The sequence below is a fragment of the Pseudopodoces humilis genome, chromosome 7, assembly GCF_049639895.1.
Source record: "Pseudopodoces humilis isolate 2021_Gansu_Grassland_sample_001 chromosome 7, ASM4963989v1, whole genome shotgun sequence".
NCBI lineage: Eukaryota > Metazoa > Chordata > Aves > Passeriformes > Paridae > Pseudopodoces > Pseudopodoces humilis.
In genome coordinates, this window is record NC_142206.1 from 59,426,129 (window position 1) to 59,448,389 (window position 22,261).

General features: G+C 40.4%; 1 protein-coding gene across 1 annotated transcript in view; it reads right to left on the reverse strand.

The window, feature by feature from the left end:
• The window catches only part of PELI2 (pellino E3 ubiquitin protein ligase family member 2), a 67,242-nt gene that overhangs the window by 22,433 nt on the left and 22,548 nt on the right, over nt 1-22,261 (reverse strand). Inside the window, exon 2 of the mRNA XM_005528553.3 lies at nt 20,330-20,459. Coding sequence (XP_005528610.2) covers nt 20,330-20,459 — 130 coding nt within the window. The remainder of the gene's footprint in view (nt 1-20,329; nt 20,460-22,261) is intronic.

Genomic DNA, 22,261 nt, shown 5'->3' on the forward strand with positions numbered 1-22,261 from the left:
AAAAGCACTTCAAGGTCCTTTTTTTTTATTCACAGCATGCCTGGGTAGTTCTTTACATAAAAATTAATTGTGTTTCCCAGTATAAATTAATTTAAAGCATGGTTTTAATTTGGTGTCTTAAACTACTTGATTTTCTTAAATCGGTTGTTTAAGTTAGGTTTTAACAAGGAGGAAAATCTTTGCTGTGTTGCTTCTTCTCCTGGCAGAGCTTTGAATCCTGATCTCATGACAGTTAAGGGTATTTTGCACACAGCACTATCAGGGTGCCCATGATAAAGATAATAAATGTGTTCAATATTATTACTCCATTGAAGAAAAGTTCATGAATTTAAACACATGTTTCTGAAAGCTTTAAGAGCAGCATTTGACATGTTTGAAACCACTCCACAATTTTACCGGTTTACTGAGAGCAGGACTTGGAACAGCCACTACACATTTCACACACAGCCCAAGAGATCCCTCTGCTTACTCACCCATCATTTTTATGCTGGGGATTAGAAGAATAAAGTTTCCCTTCTGCAACCCTCTGCCAAAAACCCCATTTTGACTTTCCAGAGAGCTACTCCATAAATCCCAGAATCATCTAAATCATTTCCACTGTCCCCTTCCTCTGCACCAGCCTTCATCTCCAGACTTACCTGCCCTTCACATTCTCTTGACTAATTATCTAATGACAGTTGTTACATGATTTGGAAAACATGCATTACATACATTTATATAAAATTAAAAATGCTGAAATCACATGCTTTAGGTGCAATGTTAGTCAAATTCCTGTGCACTTCTGGAACACTTGGATGGTATCCAGAGGAAGCCCCCAGATATTGTGCACAACTGGCAGGGAAGTCAGCTGGGGGTGAGTGAATTAAGAAGCAGCTCTGGTGACTCCTTGGAGCAAACACTGCCTACAAATAAATTATCAAATCATCTAATGCAGGCTGTAGAAAAATCATGAGCAGTCTTTTTTTTTTTTAAATAAACAGCAGTGGCTGTGAAGATCAAATTGCAAAAACTCTGTCACCACTCTGCTGAGCTAAGAAAGCAATTTAAGAATAGTAACCGTGGGAATGTGCACTGAAATCAATTGATTCTTTCACAAGGTATGAACTGTAAAGCTACAAAACTCAGCAGGAAGCCTAATTAAAGACAACAGATAAAAATGGCAATCCAGATCAAATGCCAGATAAAAAAAATAATTAAGAGAGTGCGTATTTTTAGAGCAAATATAATAATGGAAATCCTAAAAGATAATCACTTCAAAGTCAATATAAATGATGAGTATATTCAAATTCACATTTAATATAATTATAACTGAAAAAAAACTTATCCGTTTTTCTAACAACCACCCGACACGCTGGTACAAATTCACTGATCCTTAAAAAAAAGAACTTAATAGCACAGCAATACTGAAGAAATGCAGACCACAGAGTGCAGTGCCAACACAAAAATTCTTTTTACATACAAATTGTACACAAATAGTTGGCTTTACTTAAAGAATTCCTTTCAGAAAACTGCAGTAGAACCTCTCTCTTGGGTTCTATAAACACTGAAGGAAAAGAAAGGTTGGAGTGTCTCAATAACTGAATGCACTCCCCACCTGCAGCATGACCAACTACCCCTGTCTCAGGGTATCTTGTCATATCAAAACATTCATTTTTGCATTGACCCTCCGATGTGTTATTAAATCTCTGGGATAATGACATGTATTCTTTAACAAGCAAGGTAGCATGTATAAAATATCTCACACCTAAAAGGTGTTTTATTCAGCTACATTAACCCATCCTGCTCTCTCAACCTCTACTGTTATTATTAATACAGCTATTACATGTAATAGGTAATTCAGAACGCCTTTTATCACAGTATCTCATTTTGACCTTTTCGTTTCTGTACGTGGCAACTGATGTAAAATTATTTCCAGTCAAGAGATTTGCCCTCTGACTCTTAAGTCAGGTCAGGGAGTGCAGATAACCAGTTTAAAACAGATTTAAAATGATAGCACGGAAGCCATAAACCGAAATTTGGGGTAGATTATGAACTACATTTTACACTTGATACAGTATCATTCCAAATTTACAATTCCCCAGACAAAATATAAACTCGAGTTTGAGGCCTTTTGGTATCAGATTTTGTTGTTGAGCCTCTGTAAGAGTAGCAAATAATCCCTTAAATCTCACATCTGCTCTGCCTAATGAAGCAGCAGGAACAAAAGGCCCCAAGAGCTGCGAGGGTTTCCCTGCATCCATCAAGGCTCGGGGTTCTCAGCCCCTTCCCCGTACCCTGATGTCCCTGCAGAGAGAGCTGCAGCTACGAATCTACAAATACAACATCTGTAAAGATGGCATCTTCCTTTAATCCTCCCAGGTTTGTTTTTTCTCTACCTTACGTACACAACACTTTCCTCTCACTACAAGCACCATCAAAAAAGGGGGGCCCCATTTTTGCATTTACTCACAAACAGCCCTAATTTGTTTTCCCAACAGCCATTGCCCTTCCCTTCCACACACTGCACACAGTGACTACAACAACACACAGGAACATTTTCCATCATTTTCAAAACCCTGCAGTTACTGGGATATAACTCACCCTCTTACCAGACCCTAAGGACAACAGTGAACACCTGCTTCAGAGTGACCAAATACTTCTGCACACTTAATATTTTCTCCAAAAGAGCACAAAGAAATTATAATTTAGATTTTTAAGAAGAATTATTTAATCAGGTTAAATTTTCCCCATACTAGCTATTTTCCAAAGTCATCCTGTTGTCCCCCATACTGGTTTAAGTGCATCACATTTGGCTAAAATATGTCAATCTGCTTCATGCTAGTTTGATTTCATCGATGAAATGTAAAATATACTAAATTAAAAGCAAACCAGACTTCTTCTAAGAAATCATTTTTTCATAGAGCAGCACGTGACAATTCCTAGGCAGTTTCTGGAGCTCAGAATCAAATTGGTGAGGCACTTTCTGCCAGGGTTTCTTGGGTAGTTGTGGTGAGTAACTTGTGGGATAACTCATTTAAGCTGCCAGTTTTCATTTGCTCTACCAGGCAGAGTCTCTCCATTCCCTCCTTCAAATCAGTTTTGCTACTCCTGTTTGAATCCTCTCCAGTATTTCAGAATCTTTCTCAACACTTGACAGCAGATCTGTATTGGATAACGCAGCCTCGTCAGCACAGACTGTTCAATTCCACAATTCCCAATAGCAGTCCAGAAATCCATTACATTTTTACTAACTGGGGACAACTCTCGTTTCCAAGGCACAGTCCCTGTTGCAACAGCTATAGCCCTACTGAAATCCTGCAAATATTTCACTTTGCTTGTATTTTGGTTATAGTTAATTATAATTAATGTGGTTTTTTTCAAAAAAAATCGTATCACCAAGCCATTCAGACAACTCCTTGCAGCTATTTTGTTTTATTTACCTTTCTGACACTTGAACTGCTACCAATTTTGTCAAGTGAAATTTATGGGGTTTGGAGTTTTCTTTGTTGTTTTTCAAAGGTTTTCTTTCATGTGATGCAGTTAATGCTGGAAAATTGCTTCCTACTATGGAATTCCATTAGTAACCAGCTCAGGAATTTCAATTTCACAAATAATTTACCAGGATTTAAATTAATTAATAACCAGCTGATAACAGTGAAGATAACATCACCTAAAGCTCCTTTCCATTTCTCTCTTTCTGACTTTTCATACCAGTGTTCAGCGGTGATGTATTCCCGTCCTGCACAGGGATCTGGTCCCTCCTTATCCCTTTTCCAGCTCTTAGCGGACCATTAAAGCTCTTCAGGAATTCCCCACTGTTCTCACTCCAGCAACCAATTACCAAGCCAGCAGGTGCTCTCTCCCTCTCTCTTTAGCCACTTAGGATCCTTGGGAACACATTCATTTAGAAAATGGTATTTCTAGGAAGTCCTCAATAAACCAGGACTCACCTTATAACCCTGCAGTGAACAGACACCTGCTGTTCTGCAGTTTTCCCCAAATACAGGGAAAAAATGTGTGTAGAGGGATGAAAAGGCAGTGGGGAGGCGCTGTGCAAGTTTTGCCATGTTTCCCTTCCTTTGGGAAAGGCTCTCTCCTGCTCCCAGTAAATTCAGAGACTGTCTCATTACAGAAAAGGGATCCAACCTAACCCAAATGGATGAGGAACTGATCCCTCCCTCATGAACACGAGGATAAATAGCTTAGAATTCCTCATTCCTCTTTACTGCATCCTCAGACTTTCTCAAAGCTTCTTTTATTATACCAACATCTCACATACACTCAGCAAGTCACAGGAATGTCAGATTCTTTGTGTTATATCAGCAAGCAAGGAATTTTTGGGACTAGAACCTGCTAAATGAGTTTCTCCCATTTGCTGCTTTCCACACTCTAGCAGACTCTTCATCTGGGTGCTCTACCTTGTCTTCAACCCCAATGACAAATCCCACCTGCAGAAGGTTGGGTCGTCCTTCATATAATCCATCTGCCATTGAAACACAACAAAATAATGCACAGTACCACAGCATTTCATTCTCACTGGTCTTGGTACATTTTTTCCCCCTTCTCCTTGCTGAGAGCTGAAAAAGCCAAGATTTGCATCCTGCCAAATCTATATATTGACATACTCTCTTTTAAGTAAAATATTTTGAATAGACTTCTGCCCACATTACCACAATTTCTAAAAATAAATATTGAACAATAGCTAAAGCTCACTTTCCAGGCACAGAGCACTGTGAATTGCAAGTAGGTACTTAAGTACATTCTTTTCAAAATATTATAGACATTCCCTTAACAAGGAGTTATGAATGCATGAATAAACTATTCAGTTCCCCTGACTTGCACTCAATACTTAAATGCTGGCAAAGATATCCCTACAAAAAAAAAAAAAAAGAATTATGTCCTACTAAAACACAAGCAAAAAAAAAAAGAGCATTTATTTGTTTAAAAAATTATTAAAAAGATCTTGAAAAAACAGATGTGCAACAATATTCTGCAGTGAAAAGTATAAATGTAAGACAGTTTTTGTGTCTGTAACCAAATGTATCCTCATTACAGTTTTGTGCTGCCACTCAAAGCTCAGTTAAAATTGTCAAATGAAATGATGTTTAAGTGTTATGAAAAGACAAAGCCATACCTGAAGAAGGAAATGTTACTGTGAAGTGTAACTAACAGTCTGGAGGGTCTCAGGTATTAAGTACTTGCCCTCAGGGTTGGATCAGCAAAGCTAAAACTTCAGGAAAGCCTGCTTAAACCCACACTAGTCCATCATGAAATTGTTGTTAGAGCGTGAGGCTGTAAGAGTTAGAGCATTACGTGCCTGTCAAACTGCATTAAGCAATATTAGAAATAGAGCAGTTTAAAGCTGTTTTGGGGCTGGAAGTGTCCCTGTCTTTGGCTGAGAGCAGTGGAGGAGCTGATGCAGCAGAACTGTCGATACTTTTGCCACATCACTATCAAATAACTCGGTTTCAATAATACCAGGTCTGTCTGAACTCGCACAGATTCTCCTGTTACTACAACAGCAAGAAAAAAAAAACAACAACAAAACAAACTCGCAGTTAAATGTTCCATCAGCAGGGATGAAATATTACACACACACAGAAAATAATTTGTTGTGTCTGTTGAATCCTGAACTTCACCTTGCCGGGACAAGGCAGCGGGGAGAGAGGAGCCGCTGTAATGAAGCCCCTAGGGAGTACAAAGATAGAGATAATTGCAGCTTTGTCTCACTGCACATCAGCCTGACTAACTTCTGTTAGGAAGTTCAAACACCATTTCACAAATTAATTCGAGATTTTTATTTTTATTGAAAAACAAACAAAAAACCCACGCGGCACTTATGGGGAAGGTGCTCAGAAATGAACAATTCGCTGGAGTTGTAAGAACAAAGGACATCCCTCCTGGAGGAAAGAAAAAAAAAGTTGTTACTATGAGGCTTCTCCAGTACAAACACTCCAGGAAAAATGAGCTGAAATTCTGTCCTGACCTGGAAAGATTCATTTTATTTGTGACACCGGGAGATGACACACCGGTGTTGTGTGACATACAGATCCATGACTGACACTTTCTGCTCAGACTGGCTTCCAAGGAAAATAATAATAGTTTTGAGGAAACAAGAGCTATGAAAGAACAGCATGTATCCTACATTCTTCCCTTCAGAAAGACCTGAGTACCAAGGAAAATATCAAGACAGCAGAAGAGTTTGAAATGTAACGTGTAATTTTTAGTGCTTGTCTCTGTGCATCACACTTAGCAAAGCAGGAAAATACTGATTTTCAGTAAAACTGAAAGAGGTAATCTAGTGTAACTAATATTCTAATTACAGAATCATGTCTCTTAGGCCAGGATTCCCCTTCACAGAAACGTGAACAAACACCAATGCAACAAAATCCTACCATTTCCTGCTTTACAAAGTTAAGATCTGTTTATTCATGAAAATTCAAACCTAGGAGTCAGCGAAGAATTTAGAGTTTAAGCCAGAACCATCAGGGCTCTAAACTACTTTCATGAACACAGGCATTCAAAACAAATAATGAAGAGGTGAATTTGTAGTTCTACATTTTTGGATTATCAAAAATCTTTTCTAGATCTAATGTTATATGGAATATCCTGCCAATACATCCCCTCCATTCTGTCAGTGCACTGCTGCAAAGAAACTCACTATGACAAAAACAAGGTTCTCATTTTGCCAGCTCAAGAGAAAAGAAATAAAAATCAAAATATTACCAACATGGAGTGACAGACAAACACAGTGCAAGTGTGATTGTTACGAATGAAAACTGGGACACAGCAAATCTCACAATTCCTGAGCACACCAGACTATTTTTACTTTATGCTGTGTTCCAGTAGGAGCAAGGCTCTACACCAGTAGTGAGTACTTAGTACAGAGTATACATGTTTTATATATAAAATGCAAAATGAGAAGGAAAACTGTCTTTTAAAGCCCCATGAATACAGTTTTACCATTCTTTTTCCAAAAAGAAAATGTTGATCAAAATGTTCTCCTCAAAAAGCTCAAAGGCATCTCACTGATAGACCAATCAGAAAAATCAGAATCAGAAAAAGCAAAAACCAACATCCACACTCCTGGTGTCCCTCCCTTCCCAGGGACAAAAGAGCAAAGGAGAACAGCAGCCCAGGACAGGTCAGGCAGGAGATGGGAGAGGGGAAAGAAAATAACAGCAGGACTTTAACCCAGGCTTACAAACCAATTCATGACATCAATTTCTTCTTTACACTCTGTATTATGTCTGCATTTCTAAGATGCACAGGAGGTGATGTATAAGGGGATGAAGACAAAGCACAAGCTTCTGTATCAGTTTATTTCCACGTGAAATGTCATCCTCTCATTAAAAGTTCATACTGTACATCCTTCCATAACTCTATCACAGCCAGATTCTGCATGCCAATTATCAAAGAGCTCCATTCAACCCCTTCAGCCCTGGTTTTTGATGCTTTAGAATTCCTGGTAAAGTTGGAATTAAGTCCCAGCCCAACAATTTTGCAGCAAGAACACCACATCAGAGAAAGAGTCTCACTGTTTACACAGACAACCAACCCAGCTGCCACCTGACAAGGAGACACAACCTGCCTCAGACAGGTACTAATCTTAGTTTCTGCCAAAAGCACCTTCATAAAACCACAACCCCTATTTTCAAGGCAAGGTGTTTTCCCCCAATGTAGAGCAAAACTTACTCTCAGTATAAGAAACTATTAATAGAGAACTAGTACAGCAAGGCACAATCAGAAATTAGATTAATACAGTACTGATGATGCCAAAACATTCAGCACATTCTTGGCCTTTCCACTTTGCATGCAATTTCTTGCTGTTGACAAAGTTATCTCAGTGAATTCCAAAGGTGAATCTTATTCCACTTCAATTCTCCATGAGCCTGCATGAAAAAGTATTCAATCATCATACTGGCTATAGTTAGCAGGCACTAAATAAATAGATTTAAAAGCAGTGAATGCTTTATGAGAAAGAATTATAATTGTAAATTACATTCCCCCTCCCAATAGTTTGTATGTCTTCTTTAACACTGCTCATCTATTTCAGTAATAAGAGGGACACAGTACCTAGATCGATGCATAAACAAACCAAAAAAGAAAAACAAAAGAAAGAAAGCACATAAACAGCAAACCATCATGGCAAATAAATGTGCAAGATTTTACCAAGTCTGGAGACTCTGAGTACATAATATTTAAATGAAGAGGATTTCTGTTTTAAAGAAAACTATTTTTTATCTTCACTGTTCTGCAAATACACGTTGATACACAACCAGGAATAAAGTTATATAAGTGATAAAGAAGAGACATCATGTACCAAGTGTCCTAAGTGCTCTCTCCTTCCTGTTAAACCTGAGAAACACAAGACTGAGATAATCCTGGAACACTGGACAGGCTGATTAGATACACAGATTATATCTGTGATTTATGAACTTTTACTGGTGCTAACAACACATTTCACAAGTAGGCAAGTGAAAGCCAGGAAAGTACTGCTAAAAGACAGCCTATGTACCATTTGTGCACAATTAACAAATTATTCTGGATAAGACATTTCCTTGAAGACAACTTCCTTGACTTCAAAACAAAGAGTATCTGAATGTTGGCAGGAGTTCAGAAAGTGACTCTGCAGACACTCAAGGTTTTGGCAGAAAAATGACCTGAAGGACAATGGATTACATGAGGCTCCCAAGTTGTCAAACATCCCATGTACACAAACTGGCTACAGTTGCTTCTGGAGTGACCTTCAGCCAGGGCTGCAGCAGCAACTCGGATCCCAAAATTGGTATGACCTTCTGGACACATCTGAGTCACTGAAACCTTGACCAAATCCATGTGTCCTAAACCTGCACGTGCTGCTGAGCCACCCCTGAGCCTCCACTGACCCTGCACAGCCCAAAGCTGCACAGCCAAATCTTCAGCATCTTCCCACACAGAGCAAATGTTCCAACACAGGCTCCAGTCTCAGCCTCCAGAGCCCTGGCACAGCTGGGCTGCCACAGGGAAGGATGGTCTCCACTGCTGTACCTTGAGCTTGTGAGGTTTTACTAATGCAAACTGCTTTAGTGAGAATAAATCTAGGCAGGACTGTTACTCTCGAGCTGGGAGCAAGACTCTTTGGGTGTCATAAATCATCTAATTCACATTATTGCTCCACCACCAGTGCTGCAGCCAGGCATTACCTGGTAAACAATGGAACAGAATGGATTAAAGCTCTATGGAAACTCTAACATCCACTTGTTGAGGCAAATATCACCTCTCAGCATTTGCATAGCCCCAAACCAACCTGAGACAGAAGTATCAGTCGTTCAAATTTCAGAATTTTCCCCTTTTCACAGATGTGATTGAAGCCATCAAAGCCTTTGACTGAGGAAGGTGCCTCCATACTCCTGTTCCAGAGTGGTTTAGTGCTTTTAAGGCTAAATGAGGTAACTCACTGCCACCAAGTAAAAATCAATTGCTACTTCAGCCAGAAAAAACCTCAGTGCATTCACAGTGCCATACTGTATGATGGGTTTCTCCCTTGTCATGCTGTATTTGGAATGCACACATGGATTTTTATTTACCATTATGGCTAAATTTTAATTGGAGGATTTCTACACAGAATTTCTCAGCAGTCAGAGAAAAAAAAATCAGAGCTTTACCTCTACATTTAGCAAGTACATCTTCATCTGGAGATGAAAAAAAGGTTCCTCAGAAAGAGCCTTGTTTTAAGATGCATCACATAATGGCACAGTGATACTTTCAACCCCAGCAGTATTTGCTACTACAGTGCAAATATACCAAGAGACAACATTAAATAACCAAGGTATTTTTAACCAAGGAAAGGAGAGTTATAGAGAGTTAGTTTCCAGTAACAGGCAAGATCATAACACAGGGATATTTTAAGACAGTCAGCATGGGCTGTCTCTGGAACAAATTTGCAAACATTTTGTTTTGACTTCTGCAGTTTATTTATTACACTCAAGTAGCAACAGAGTCAATTTTTGTGACAAAACACCAAACAAAGATTTGAAAGATTTGAGGAGGAGGGGGGATAAGTTAGTGAAAACACTTTATGTGCTTTTCCAAGTTTCACAATCCAGCTTTCCAAGGCCAGCTTTTCTTTGGGAACAAACTGGGAGCAGCTGTCCATGCTGAAGCAAGGTCAGCTTTGTCTCTCCCTGCCTCCCACCTGGACCACCAAGGCACTGCCTCATTCCTGACCTTCAGCAGTGGAAGATTCTTTGGTGGGCTGAGTAAGAGACAGAGGTATGGAAAACCAAATGCTAATGTAGAGAGAACAGGGAGGAGGAAAAACTTGTGCATGTTTTACACTGTAGCCTATTGTCCAAAGTTTATAATGGTAACTGCCATTATAGGAAGGCTACAAGTCAAAAGTAATCCACAAAGCATCCCCAAAATTTCTTTCAGGCCCCCTTCCAGCTTTTGTGCATTAGCTCTCACTGTCCTATTCAACATTCCCTCCAAACCTTTTTGGAAAATTCAAAACTACTAAGGCTTGTATATACAAAGTCCAGTGCCTCAAAAGTGCAAGCTACATAAATTGGTCCATAATCACTGAAGGGTTTTTTGATCATTCACACAATTTTATTTGCATTTTTGCAGTACAGAAGTTCTGCTTCAATAACTCAAAAACTCTCTGAAAACCTCAAGCACAAAACAGCACCTCTCCCTCACCTTCTCTGAACCATATGATCTCTTTAATTACCTCTTCTGGAATTCTGGACTCATTCAGCTGAAATAAAGCTTCAGCAACAGCACACTGTTAGGAAGAGCACTGTCTGGGGAAGGGAACAGAAGCTCTGATCCTCAGAGGGTGTAACTCACTACCCAAAGAAAAGCTTCCACAGAATTCCCCAATGAGCCACAGCAAAAGCTGCTACAGGTTCAGAAATTCCCTGGTCATCCAGGGTGTAAATGTGTATGTTCTGGTCCCACAATGTCCTCATTTTCAGAGGTCATCTGATACTACAAAACAAAGCATCTCTTCAGTTAAACTTCTCTGGGATTTGAGGTTAGCAGTAAAATCCAGAAATTTGCACTGCTGTAGTGCAAGTATAAAATGCGGTTTATCTCACCAGGGAAGGAAAGTTCCATATTCTTTCATTTCAGATTCCCCTGTTCAAGAATACCCCTAACCAATGCTGGACAGAACTGTTTTAAACACAGGAGTTATCCAAGCTTCAAACTGGGAGTGCTTTTCCATCTAAACCTTCAATCAGTTCTTAAGTCTGAGAGGAGAAACAGACTTGTGCAGCTACAGGTCCTGGAACCAGAGTTTCTTTGGCCACATGATCTTCATGAAATAAAACTAAAATACACAGAAATCAAACCTGTACTTGCTTCTCCTTTTCTTACCCTGGGTAAGGGCAAAAGAGAAAGAAAAGCATCTCTCAATATCTCAAAACAGGAGAGGTTCCCAGGAAAAATCTCTGGGACCACGGAAGTGGTAGTTATTGTCAACATCTGAGGCTGAGAGTTCAACAATTCAGGCTGACCCCAGCCTGAGACAGATCACTGTTCAGACACTGGCCTTGTTCTCAGGCCACAGCCCCCGGAGTCAGAGTCCCTGGGAAATGTGCAATCCTGAGCTCAGTGCACCAAATCCAGAGTTTTTCAGGTGGCCAGAGTGTGATACCTCTCCCTGCTTGCTGGTATCAAAAAGCAGAGAAGAACGCATCCATCATTCCCCGGCTGTGCTGAACTCAGTGGAAGAGAGATCCCTCGGAGCTGGGAGAACACAGAGGGCTGAACAACAGAGCAAGCTGGCAATGCTGGGCCTTTAATGAGCTTCCCCAAGTCACAGCGATAGGCATCTGCTGCTACTGAAATCAGAAGGCCAAAGTATAGATTACCACAAGCATTATCTCACAGCAGGCATCTGCAGAGTCCAGAACTTCCTGAAGAACTGGCAGAATCATTGTGGACGAGAGACATGCAGAATTTCAAGGCAAGTCTGTACAGAACACACTTAGTCTGATACAGAGGTCACCTAAGTACAAGCTCTGATGTAGGTCCAGGGGCTGGACTCGTTCGTTTTCATGAAAGGACACCTCAGGGATGATAAAAAAAAGTGATAATAATCTTGTAGAAGCAAGGCCACAATGCTAAAGAATTCTGAATTACTTTATGACTGCCAGAGAATTTCTGCATGCAGAGCTGAAGAGCTTGGAGCATCCAGCCAATGAAGCATCACCATAAGCACTTTGCTGGGAATACATCTCTTCAAAAGAGATTATCGGGATAAAATACTCCCTGGTTTCTCCTAAAATATTTGCGAGGTCTTTGGTGTTGAATAAGAGCAAACCAGCAGGATCTCAAAACAAAGTAAATCTACATCTAAAAGAAAGCATAAACATGTCTCAGACAAGAGACCTACAGAGTGGAAAGAGGAATCTTTGAATGTCACGAGAGTCACCCTTCTTAGTTCTTCCCTTGGCAAACAGATAACATTACTCATTTTACAGATGGAGTCATAAGAAACTCTCAAAAAGAGAAATATTTAGATTTTGTTCTTTCCATCAACAAAATCTCTAAGCACTCTGGAAAACAAGTATTTTCTAATTTGTAAAACAGGAGTAGCAGCTGTTTGTTTCTTTGAAAAGTTGCTGTTGGCCCATGATACTTCAGTTGCTTTCTGTGTTTTCAAAATAATTGCCCCTCTCAACAAAGCCCTGGAGCAGAGAAGTCTCATCTCCTCTTTGATGCAGTTCCAAATCCTCTGTTCCAGGAGAACAATTCCATACTCTCTGACTGAGTACACACTACCTGACTTTTCCAAAACACGATGTTCCATCCATTTAAGACAATTTTGTCTGGACATTAGTTTGAGATAACAGGAAAAGCATATCCATCATAAGCTGCCATGTTCCCCTTGTCATGGCATTTTCTTTTGAGCATGAAACAACCTGTACAGAGAAGAGGAATTCCTGTATTACAGATGCTGACAGTCCCAGGCTCTAATAGTTGTATGCAGGCCCCTGCAGTCACCAGGCTGTTCCCAACTGTGCCCCAGCACAGCCCATCCAAATACCTGGAATATCACAGCAGATCCCCATCACTTCAATACTCTAAAGAGACTCTTCCTCAGTACTGCCAATTTACAGGGTGTTATCCCAAACAAGTTCCAAAGGCAGCACCAAGAAAGGCAGAAATACTATGCTCAGGCCATCCAGCTTCATTTGACCCAAAAAAAAAGGGGAGTTTTCCTGACTTTTAGGAAGCTTAAAGCAGCCCAGCTCTCAGGAGACATGCACTTCCAAGACCAGAGATCCATTCCAGCCAATTTAGAGTCCAAACAGAATAAATATGAAACAGGATAGAGCTTCACCACTACAGCAGGTGGTCCAAAATTTCCACTCTAAATTCTGGGGAACGGTGGGGAAGCAGGCAGGAACCAGTCGAACTGGAACAAGACAGTTTTAAACGTCATGCTACATTAAGCTCAAGCTGTGAAATTTTCATCTTCCAGTGAAACAAGTGGCTCTGCCGTCTCCAGTACAAATCCTACTCGTCGCTTTTCCCGTGGCAGAAAAAAATCGAGGACATTCCGTGATGGGCAGCAAGTTTTGCAGTGTCTGACCTTACACTACAGCATTTAAACCTCAGCTGAGATGCAGCCTCTCCTTTCCCTGGTTCTGCATTATCACAAGCCCAAGCTCCCCAGGTTATTTCTGACATGGTCAAGGGAGCTGCAAAGTGACAGATCCTGCACAGCAGCGCTTCCACAGCCTGGCTCCCTGCAGGAGGCCAAGGGGAAGTGGATGGGGAAATGAAATGTTCCCCACTTTCTTGACACCAGCCCTGGTGATCACTGCATCTTCCTCTGCTTTCAAAGGGCACCACGTTCAAGTAGAATGTGCTCAAAAATATTGATTTAGAGCAGATGTAGTTTAAAGAGAGTTTACAAGGAAAGTATTTTTGATCTTTTTTTTATCCTCTGAAGGGAGAGCACAAAAACAAAAAGCAACATTAAGTCATAAAAAAATAATTGTTGTAGACCTCAGCAATTTTTAATTCCCTTTCCTTCTCTAAACATCTGGGTTTTGTTAGAAAACACTATAAAATGATTTTCCAAAACCTTTGACATGCATTCTACTCAACAGGACCCAAAAGCTCAGGAGGGAGCTTCAAGTAAGGGCTGTTATTTATTCAGCCCTACCAGTGAAATTGGTGTAACCATTTTCTCCTGCCTAACCATTCCCTGTTATTTGCAGGGCACAGGGGTAGGGAGTTAACATGTTAAGATGATGCTCATTTAATAGAAGAAAAGGACATTACACCAAGGAAACTATTATTCAAGCAGACCCAGTCTGATGAGCCAATAAAAAGCTGCCTCTGCACAAGCCAGGGCTCTCAAGACACCTATGTGATTAAGTTACTTCAGAACAAATTAGTGCTCCATGAAGTGATCAGACCATAAATAAGCCCAACAGGAAAGAGAGAAGCCACTGTCAGATACAGCATCCTCCTGACAGCAGCTGAGCTCTACAGCTCTCATTCAGAATGAACACCAAAAAGCTGTCAGTGCCAAAAGGATTTGTGGCCTTTTTACTCCCAATTCAAAGTACGTCAAAGCAGATGCAATATCTACAGTAGATAACTAATCACAAGAATCCTATACTTTCATTTTCTCTCGTCACTCAAAGCACAAATTGCAGCTCTCTCCCCGACCTAATAATTATTCGTATGGCTGTGTTTTGTTCTTCTCCAGCAGCAGCAGGAAACTTGATTAGAGCTGCAGGAACCCAGCCAGTGACTATCCAAGCTGCTGTTGTGATAGCACAAAGCAGAAGCCAACTCGGCAGGTAATTGGACTTGGAAGTCAGAGAGATCTTCCTCAGTCAGCTTGAAATAGTCATTTCATGGGACAGAAAATAGGCTGCCTTTATCTAGCACAGGTTACCAAAGGAAAACTTTGATCCTAAGAAAGACAAACATAATAAATACCGAGACACACCACCATAGAAAGGTATTAAATGTGGGGTTTTTCAAGTCTTCAACAATTCAAAAGGCATTTGGAATCTTTTCTGGAGTCACTATTATACATGCAATCACTCAGGAAAGCACAGCATTCCCTTGTTAAAAAGGAATACTTCCAATGCTCAGCAGTTATATTCTCTTGCCCACTGAATACTTTGGAAAGTCTCAATTACCATCCACATTGTAACAAGGGAATTCAGTCATATTGCCAGAGTAATCCTAGGGAATCTTGGAGGGCTACTGTCAACAATTCCTGCTTCCTAATGCTGTACTTCAGGTGATTCAAATGTACATGAAGCCCCTTCATTTCTCTAAACTTCACACCCATGGGAAGAATTCTGAAGCATCAGAAGCCAACAGAGAAATCTAAATGCTTGCAGAGCCAAAGTCACAGGGGGATTCCAAGATCAGAGTTTCCAGTAACACCAGTGAGCTCAGTGTTAATGCCAGCTGCCAGCACGCCTCTCATATGGGAGTTCCACAAAGAATCCCAACTAACAACATCCAGCAAGAAGCCAGGGATGGTCATTGTCATGGAGTTACTTTACCTTTAAGAAAGTTTAAGTTGCTGGGATCTGCCTGGCGTCTTTTCTCCTGACCAATTATCGGTCATTGCTGAGAATTGACAGCAGTTTAGGCCATTGAAAAGTGGGATCAACTTGTGAACCCTACCTTAAAGTGTAAAACCAGAGCTCTCTTGGCTCTCTTTGTTTTCCTGGCTGGGAAGGGCGGCAGAGCCCCAGGCTTCCCGCTCCCTGCCCAGGCCATGCGGCCGGGCGGGGACCGGGCTGGGCCCAGCGTCTCCCGGCCGGGGGATGCGGGCCCTGTGGAGGGGGTTTTCTCCGGGCTCCGGCCGGGCCGGGCCGAGCCGATCTCTGGCTCGGCTGCAGGTTTTTTGCTGTGGCTGGATTCACTGGAGACTGCTGAGTGAAGAAGGAGAAGGGCTCTGGGCCTGCAGCGGGCTGGGCGCGGCGCCTACACTCTCCAGAGCAGCCATGAGGAGCTTTCCATCGCAAACGGCTCCAGCTCCTGCACCGGCCGAGGCCACAGAACTACCTACAACAGCCTGGGCAAGATTTTAACTCTTTCATTTCCCAGATGAGACTTGCGGATTAATCTTTTTATCCAGACAGAGAAAAGAGAGTGATCAACATGAAAAGAGACTTTATAAACTACTAGTGACAGGAAAGAAAAGAAAAGGTAGAGAATTAAGAAGATGCTTTAATTAAGCTGAAATATCTTTCTGTTAAAACTATGGAAATGGACAATAAGGTCTTGAAAACGCTCCTTTAATTCATGACAGTATATAGGGAGGAATAGAGTGTTCAAAGTGTAAATTTTGAGTAAAAAGTAGAGTAATTATGGTACAGTGAAGTGCTGGAAGATTTGAAGCCTTGAGAGGCAATGAGAAAACTGTTTTCTGGTGAAGCTCACGGAAACAGATGAAGAAGACTTTTTGCCTTTGAATAACTTATCCTTAAAAATCCCATCCCTAGACTCATGGCCCATACACACTTGGGATGTGAAAATGGGAGGAGTGGGCTCTAATAACAGCAGCTCTGGGCAGCTAACATTAGAGCAATGGAAAACTATAAGAAAAATAGTTTTTCTTGTGAGAAACTCCATAAATTAACAGGAAGAAACTTCTGTTTCTCTATAAAGACTGGTGAAAAGACTGTAGCAAGAATTGGGACTGTTTTAACCATCAAAGTTCCAAAGGTTTTGTCTCTTTTGTCATGTGAACAAGGGAATAGTGGGTAGACAGGGGATGAAAAGGTTTTTCTGGAAGTTTATTCTGGTGTTCTTATTGTAGTTTGTCAATAAACTTTCTTTCTTTTTCCCTTTTAAGTTTTATGCCTGTTTTGCTCTTGTTCTAATCCATATCTCACAGGAAGAAATAAGTAATTTTCTTAGTTATTGGTTTAAAACCACGACAGTCATGGAGAGGAGCAATGAGGAGTGACGCTTTACCTGTGCTTGTACAGGACAAAGTGTTAACCGAGTGATCCACTGAATCAAGAGACTCCATGTGAACTGGAACAGGAACATCCATGCTTTGCAGAAATTGGGATCATACAGTTTTGTTCTGACAGCATATTATTGACCTGCTTAAGATCTGTAAGAGAAGATCTGTCCTCAAATATCACTCCAGTGATATTAAGCTAGTTTTGTTTTCAGTCAGGCACCTCTTTCCTTGTTAGACTCAAATATCACAAACCAAAAAAAAAAAAATGTCACAAACCCTCAAAATACAAAAAAACTTTATCAAAACTTCCTCTATTCCTCCCAAAATCCAGTGAAGTCCAGTTCAGCATCCCATCATTCCCAGGTGATTATTCCAAAGACAACCTTTTATGTCACTCTCACCTGAAGTTCAGCACTTACTAGAAATTTTTTGCCCAAGAAAACCCTGTAATCATTCCAGACACCAGCAGACACTGACTGGAGTTTCATAGCATTAAACATTGTGCATGAAAACAACAGTTAACTCAACAAAATGAAATGAACATTACAACTGACTTCTGACTTTGTTAAACAGCTCCAGCAGCTTGAAAATAAAAATCACCAACCCTACCTGGGTTATGAAGAGCCAATAGTGAATTTGCACCTAGGAGTTTGGTAGTCAGAGAAAGGTTTTCCCAAATTCTGTTATTGTGACTGATAAACCTTCCTCTCCATCACGAGACCCAGGTCAAGAGGCAAGGAATGATCTCTCCTGTGATGTGATGATTTTGAACTCTCTAATTCAGCAAAGGGGATTATTAAAATCTTGAGAAATATCCATATTCAGTTAAAGAAAACTCACTTCCTCATTCCCCAAACCTCTACCCCAGACATGTCCATACAGACAACTTAGGACAGCAGTAGAGTTTTAAGCTCTTTCTTGCAGTCAAACCAATTTGGACAATGCTGGAAAAAGTCCATCTCAAATGGTCTGATTTTTGGCAAATAGGGGATGCCACACAATTTACTGAATGGTGCCTAAGCACAGAGTTAATAAAATAGGTTTTAAAGTCCAGTGCATAATGCTGAAGAGATGCCTCTGTATTTTAACAATGACAACTCTGAAAAAAAACTTGAGACTTACTATTCTATGCACTACTTTTCCCCTAAATACACCCAAATACACTCAGAAGGCCAAACATTTCTGGACTTTCTTCAGCACCTCAGAAGGCAGAGTAGCAAAAAACAAGTGCTCAGTGGAAAAAACAAAAGGCAGTGATTCATATGCAATTAGCTCAGCTAAATTTACTACTGAAGCCATTGCTACTCCAGCTGTCCTTGACACCTGCACAGCAGGGACAATGGAACATGACAAGCATCCTCTTCCCATTTATTGCAGTGTTCAGGCTGACACACAAACTTGAAATTGGTGACAGCTACAGTTCTTGAGCTGCTGCATTAATGCAATCAGCACAAAACCAGCCATGCACCTTACTGAAGCCTTTGTTTGTCAGGTAAAATCAATGGAGGCAGGCAGGACTTCTGCTAAATCCACCACCCAAAAAGCAACAGGACTTGTCTTTTTACTCACAGATTTACAGTGACAGATAAGTAGAGCAAAACATAAATTTGGTACCTGTAAAGTTAAAATGAAGGATGTAAAGGGAGGAAACTTGTTAAGATCCTAGGCAGCACAAGTTTCTGCTGGTTTATCCTTCTTAAATATGAGTTAAGACTGAAAGACTGAGAGCACAACCAAACTTTTGAGGTCATGTTGCCCATTATTTTCTAAGAACTAAGCAGCTCACTCTATTAGCCTACGTTTCTGCAGTCATTTACACAAGTTACACACAGAAACAATTCTCAGTAAAACAATTCAGGCTCTGGTGCCCAAGATGTGAGAAAAGCTGATGACAGCATCTTTAAAATGTAAGTGTCCTTTCTGTGCATGGGAAGAGCACTCACTGAGAGCCACTGCACCACTGTTCTGGCACACATCCACCAGCCCTGCCCCAGACAGCAGCACAAATACACAAAAGCTCTTTTCTAAGGGTTCAGAGAAAGTGCAAAATACATTCAACTTGACACATCTACCCAAATCCAACTGCTCAGAGGAAAGGCTTTAATGCCCCAGACCCTCTGCTATCTTTATAAGGGCACAAATTTGTACAGCACACATATTTTATCTGCACTACAATAACACCACTGATGAACATTAACCAGGTTCCTACTGGTGTCTGCCAGGTGTTTAAATATTTTGCAACTCAAATGCTGAAATACTATCTGCAGTCTAAATGCTTAAGATCATCCAGTGGGAAGATGTTTATATTTTCATCCACTATGTAAAACACATTTTTTCCCCATTTGTTACATTTTAAGCAACAAACTAGAATTACCAACATATACTACAGGTCTGTTTTGAAGGTTGATTTCATCAGGAAGATTTAACTCACAAAAGCTTTCATTTTGGTAATAGAAACACTGAAAAATATTTACTCTAACTTTTAATCCAACAGACTCCTTTATCTGCAGCAGGCAACACCTATACAATGTTCAAAGAGAACAAGCTCTGATATTGTGTATTTTGGTAAGTTTAGGCATATACTGTGTATGGTGTGTATTGGAAAAGAAAACAATCCCATTTTTTTCTCTTGGTCCAAGTCAGACAACACGTTTCTGAGCATAGTGTACAGTCTCTCTCTGCCCCAAAAGATATTTCAGTGAGGTACAATTCACACAAACCATCTTCTTGTGTGAGTGCCACCACATAACTCCCCCTTCAGTTTAGTATAAACTCTACTCACTTCTTGCTTCTAAGAAAAGGCTTTGTGAAGAGAGGTAGGAAGACCTTTTGCAGCCTGAAGTACATTCAACCATCAGAATTCTGACCTGGACACTCCTATACATTAATATGTTACTATGTTAATATATTAACTTTGCTGCTTTTCCTCCTTCACCTACACTAAACTTCAGGCAAAAATTTGTCTGAAAAAATCTGCCCTTCGTTTTTCAGAAAAATGAAAGGCCCAAAGGGATCAGAACATTTTTTATAGCATGTCAGTTATCTTCCTGAAGAGGAAAGAAATATCACTCCAATGAGAAAGAAACTAAAATACTTCCCTTGTTTTTATTCCCTGTGTAGTCCATGGCTCAGATAAAACAGTCAGCACTGACAGCCAGCTTTCTGACCAGGGCAGGAAGGTCAGATTATCTCATACCCGAGTTTACAGACTATTTTAAACAGGTAACTGGATTAAAGCTATATACCCGAGAAAGCAAATCCACTGCAGCCTCTCCATTACAACAAAAGTATCCTACAAGCAAAGAATAAACTGACAGCAAGGTAAATCAGCAGCAATACCTGAGCTGTTCTCCACACAGGATGATCCAAAACCAGGATTTGCCCAGGGTCACGTACCTTTGATGCTTGAGGAGTAGAGATGACATGAACAGTGCTGGGTTTAACGCCACTTGCCTTCGATCGCTTACAAAGGGCAAATCTGCTTTTCCTGCGCCCCCTGTCTCCATTAGGGAGGGATCCATTATATCTGGAAATAAAGGAAAAAAAGTTTAGCATAAAACAGTCCCAGTTTGGAATCCAGCAAAGGAGAGAGAGGTAATTTGGCCACAAGAGAGTTTGGTATCATCAAATGCATGGGGGAAAACAAAAAGAAGTAACCATCAGGCTAAGTTTTGCTTCCTGAATTGAGCATTCAAACATTCTTTACCTACCAATGGTTGAAATTTTATTCTCATTTAAAGGTAATTAACTACAAATGAAATGCTCAGTTTTTCAGCCACAGAAACACCTGTTCACATCTAGAATCAAAGGAATTTGGAAGAACAAACTCTACACCTTCATTTTAATTTCATAATATGAGGAGCTCTACAATGTTTTTACCCTACCACCTGTCTGCCCACATCTCATGCAGGAATGGAGGAAGCACAGGGGCAACATGGAAAACCAAAATAATTTAGGGGCAAGTAAAATGTGAAAAGGAATTTTAGTCACATACAATGCTTTGCTAGTTGTGTCCCCCTCTATTTTTAAAAAAACTTTAATCCTAAAGGCTTCATCTATTATTAAGGAAAGGGGATGCAAGTCTTTTTAATTTATGTGAAGCCTCACTAATGACTTTCTTTATCAGGTATAACACAGGAGCCCTCGACAGTTCTTTCATCTCTCCCTGAGGACACAGACCCAATGGATTAATTATTCAGAGAAGTCTGAAGCCTCAAGGGAACAGAGCTCCTTCCCCAGGGAAGAGAATCAACTGGAAATCTCTTTGCAGTGCACAAGCATGGAATTCACCATCACCTCATCCCCAAGACTTAGGTCAGGTAGAGACTTTTCACCATGATTCCTGCCAGCTCTCAGCTGGAAGAGCTTTCAGGGCTTTACTGACTCTTCCATTCCTGATCCTCAGAGATTTCAGGTTTTCTCAGGATTTCTTGGACTTTTGTCCAAGAAACTGCAGATGTTACTCCACTGATAAATCTCCTCTGTCTTACTGGTGAGGTCTGTTCCATACTATCCCTCTCCTACAGTCTTTATGATTACAGGTTAATATTGCAGGCAGAAAAAGAATATGAAAAGGAAAGAGGCAGCAGTGCAGTAACCCGGAATATTTTTTTAAATTATTATTACATCCTATATATGTAACTATTTGTGTTACAGGAGAATGTACTTGGAGAGCCTCCTACCCTTCTAGGAATCCCAAAGGCAGGACTGCTGAATGACTGAGCACAAGCAAGAACAGATTTAAGATAAAAATTATCTCAAGTCTCACTGCTCTAGATTTAAAACACAGACATTTAAAAAATGGACATTTAATACACAATGCTAAAGCCACATAAAAAGTTGAGACTTCCAGCTGAACTTCTCCTCTCACTCCCGTTTTCATAGGGAAGACCACTGTGTCTTTCTGGAATGTTAAAGGGGATTCCCAAACACAGCACAAAACCAACAGGAGTAAATCACTACTATTTCATGCCAGGCCTACTTGCACCTTGGAAATTTCTCATTAACTCTACTCCAGAGGAGTGCAGCCTGTGGATCCTCATCACAAGAGATCAATCCCTAGAAAGCTACATCAAAATGTTCCAAATGCAGCTTAAATACCAGCCCTTAAAATAGGAGTTATTTGATTCCCCGCTTGAATCTCCCTGGGTATATGCACATGCTTTCTTTCAAAGACACTATTACCAGGAATATGCCAGCAAGTTTTAACTTGTTGAAGACAACATTCTTTCTACAAGTATTTTTATCTGGAAACCTAAAAAAGTAACAATTCCCTCAGAAATAATATATTACTACTATATATTACCATTGCTAGCTTTATATCCTGTA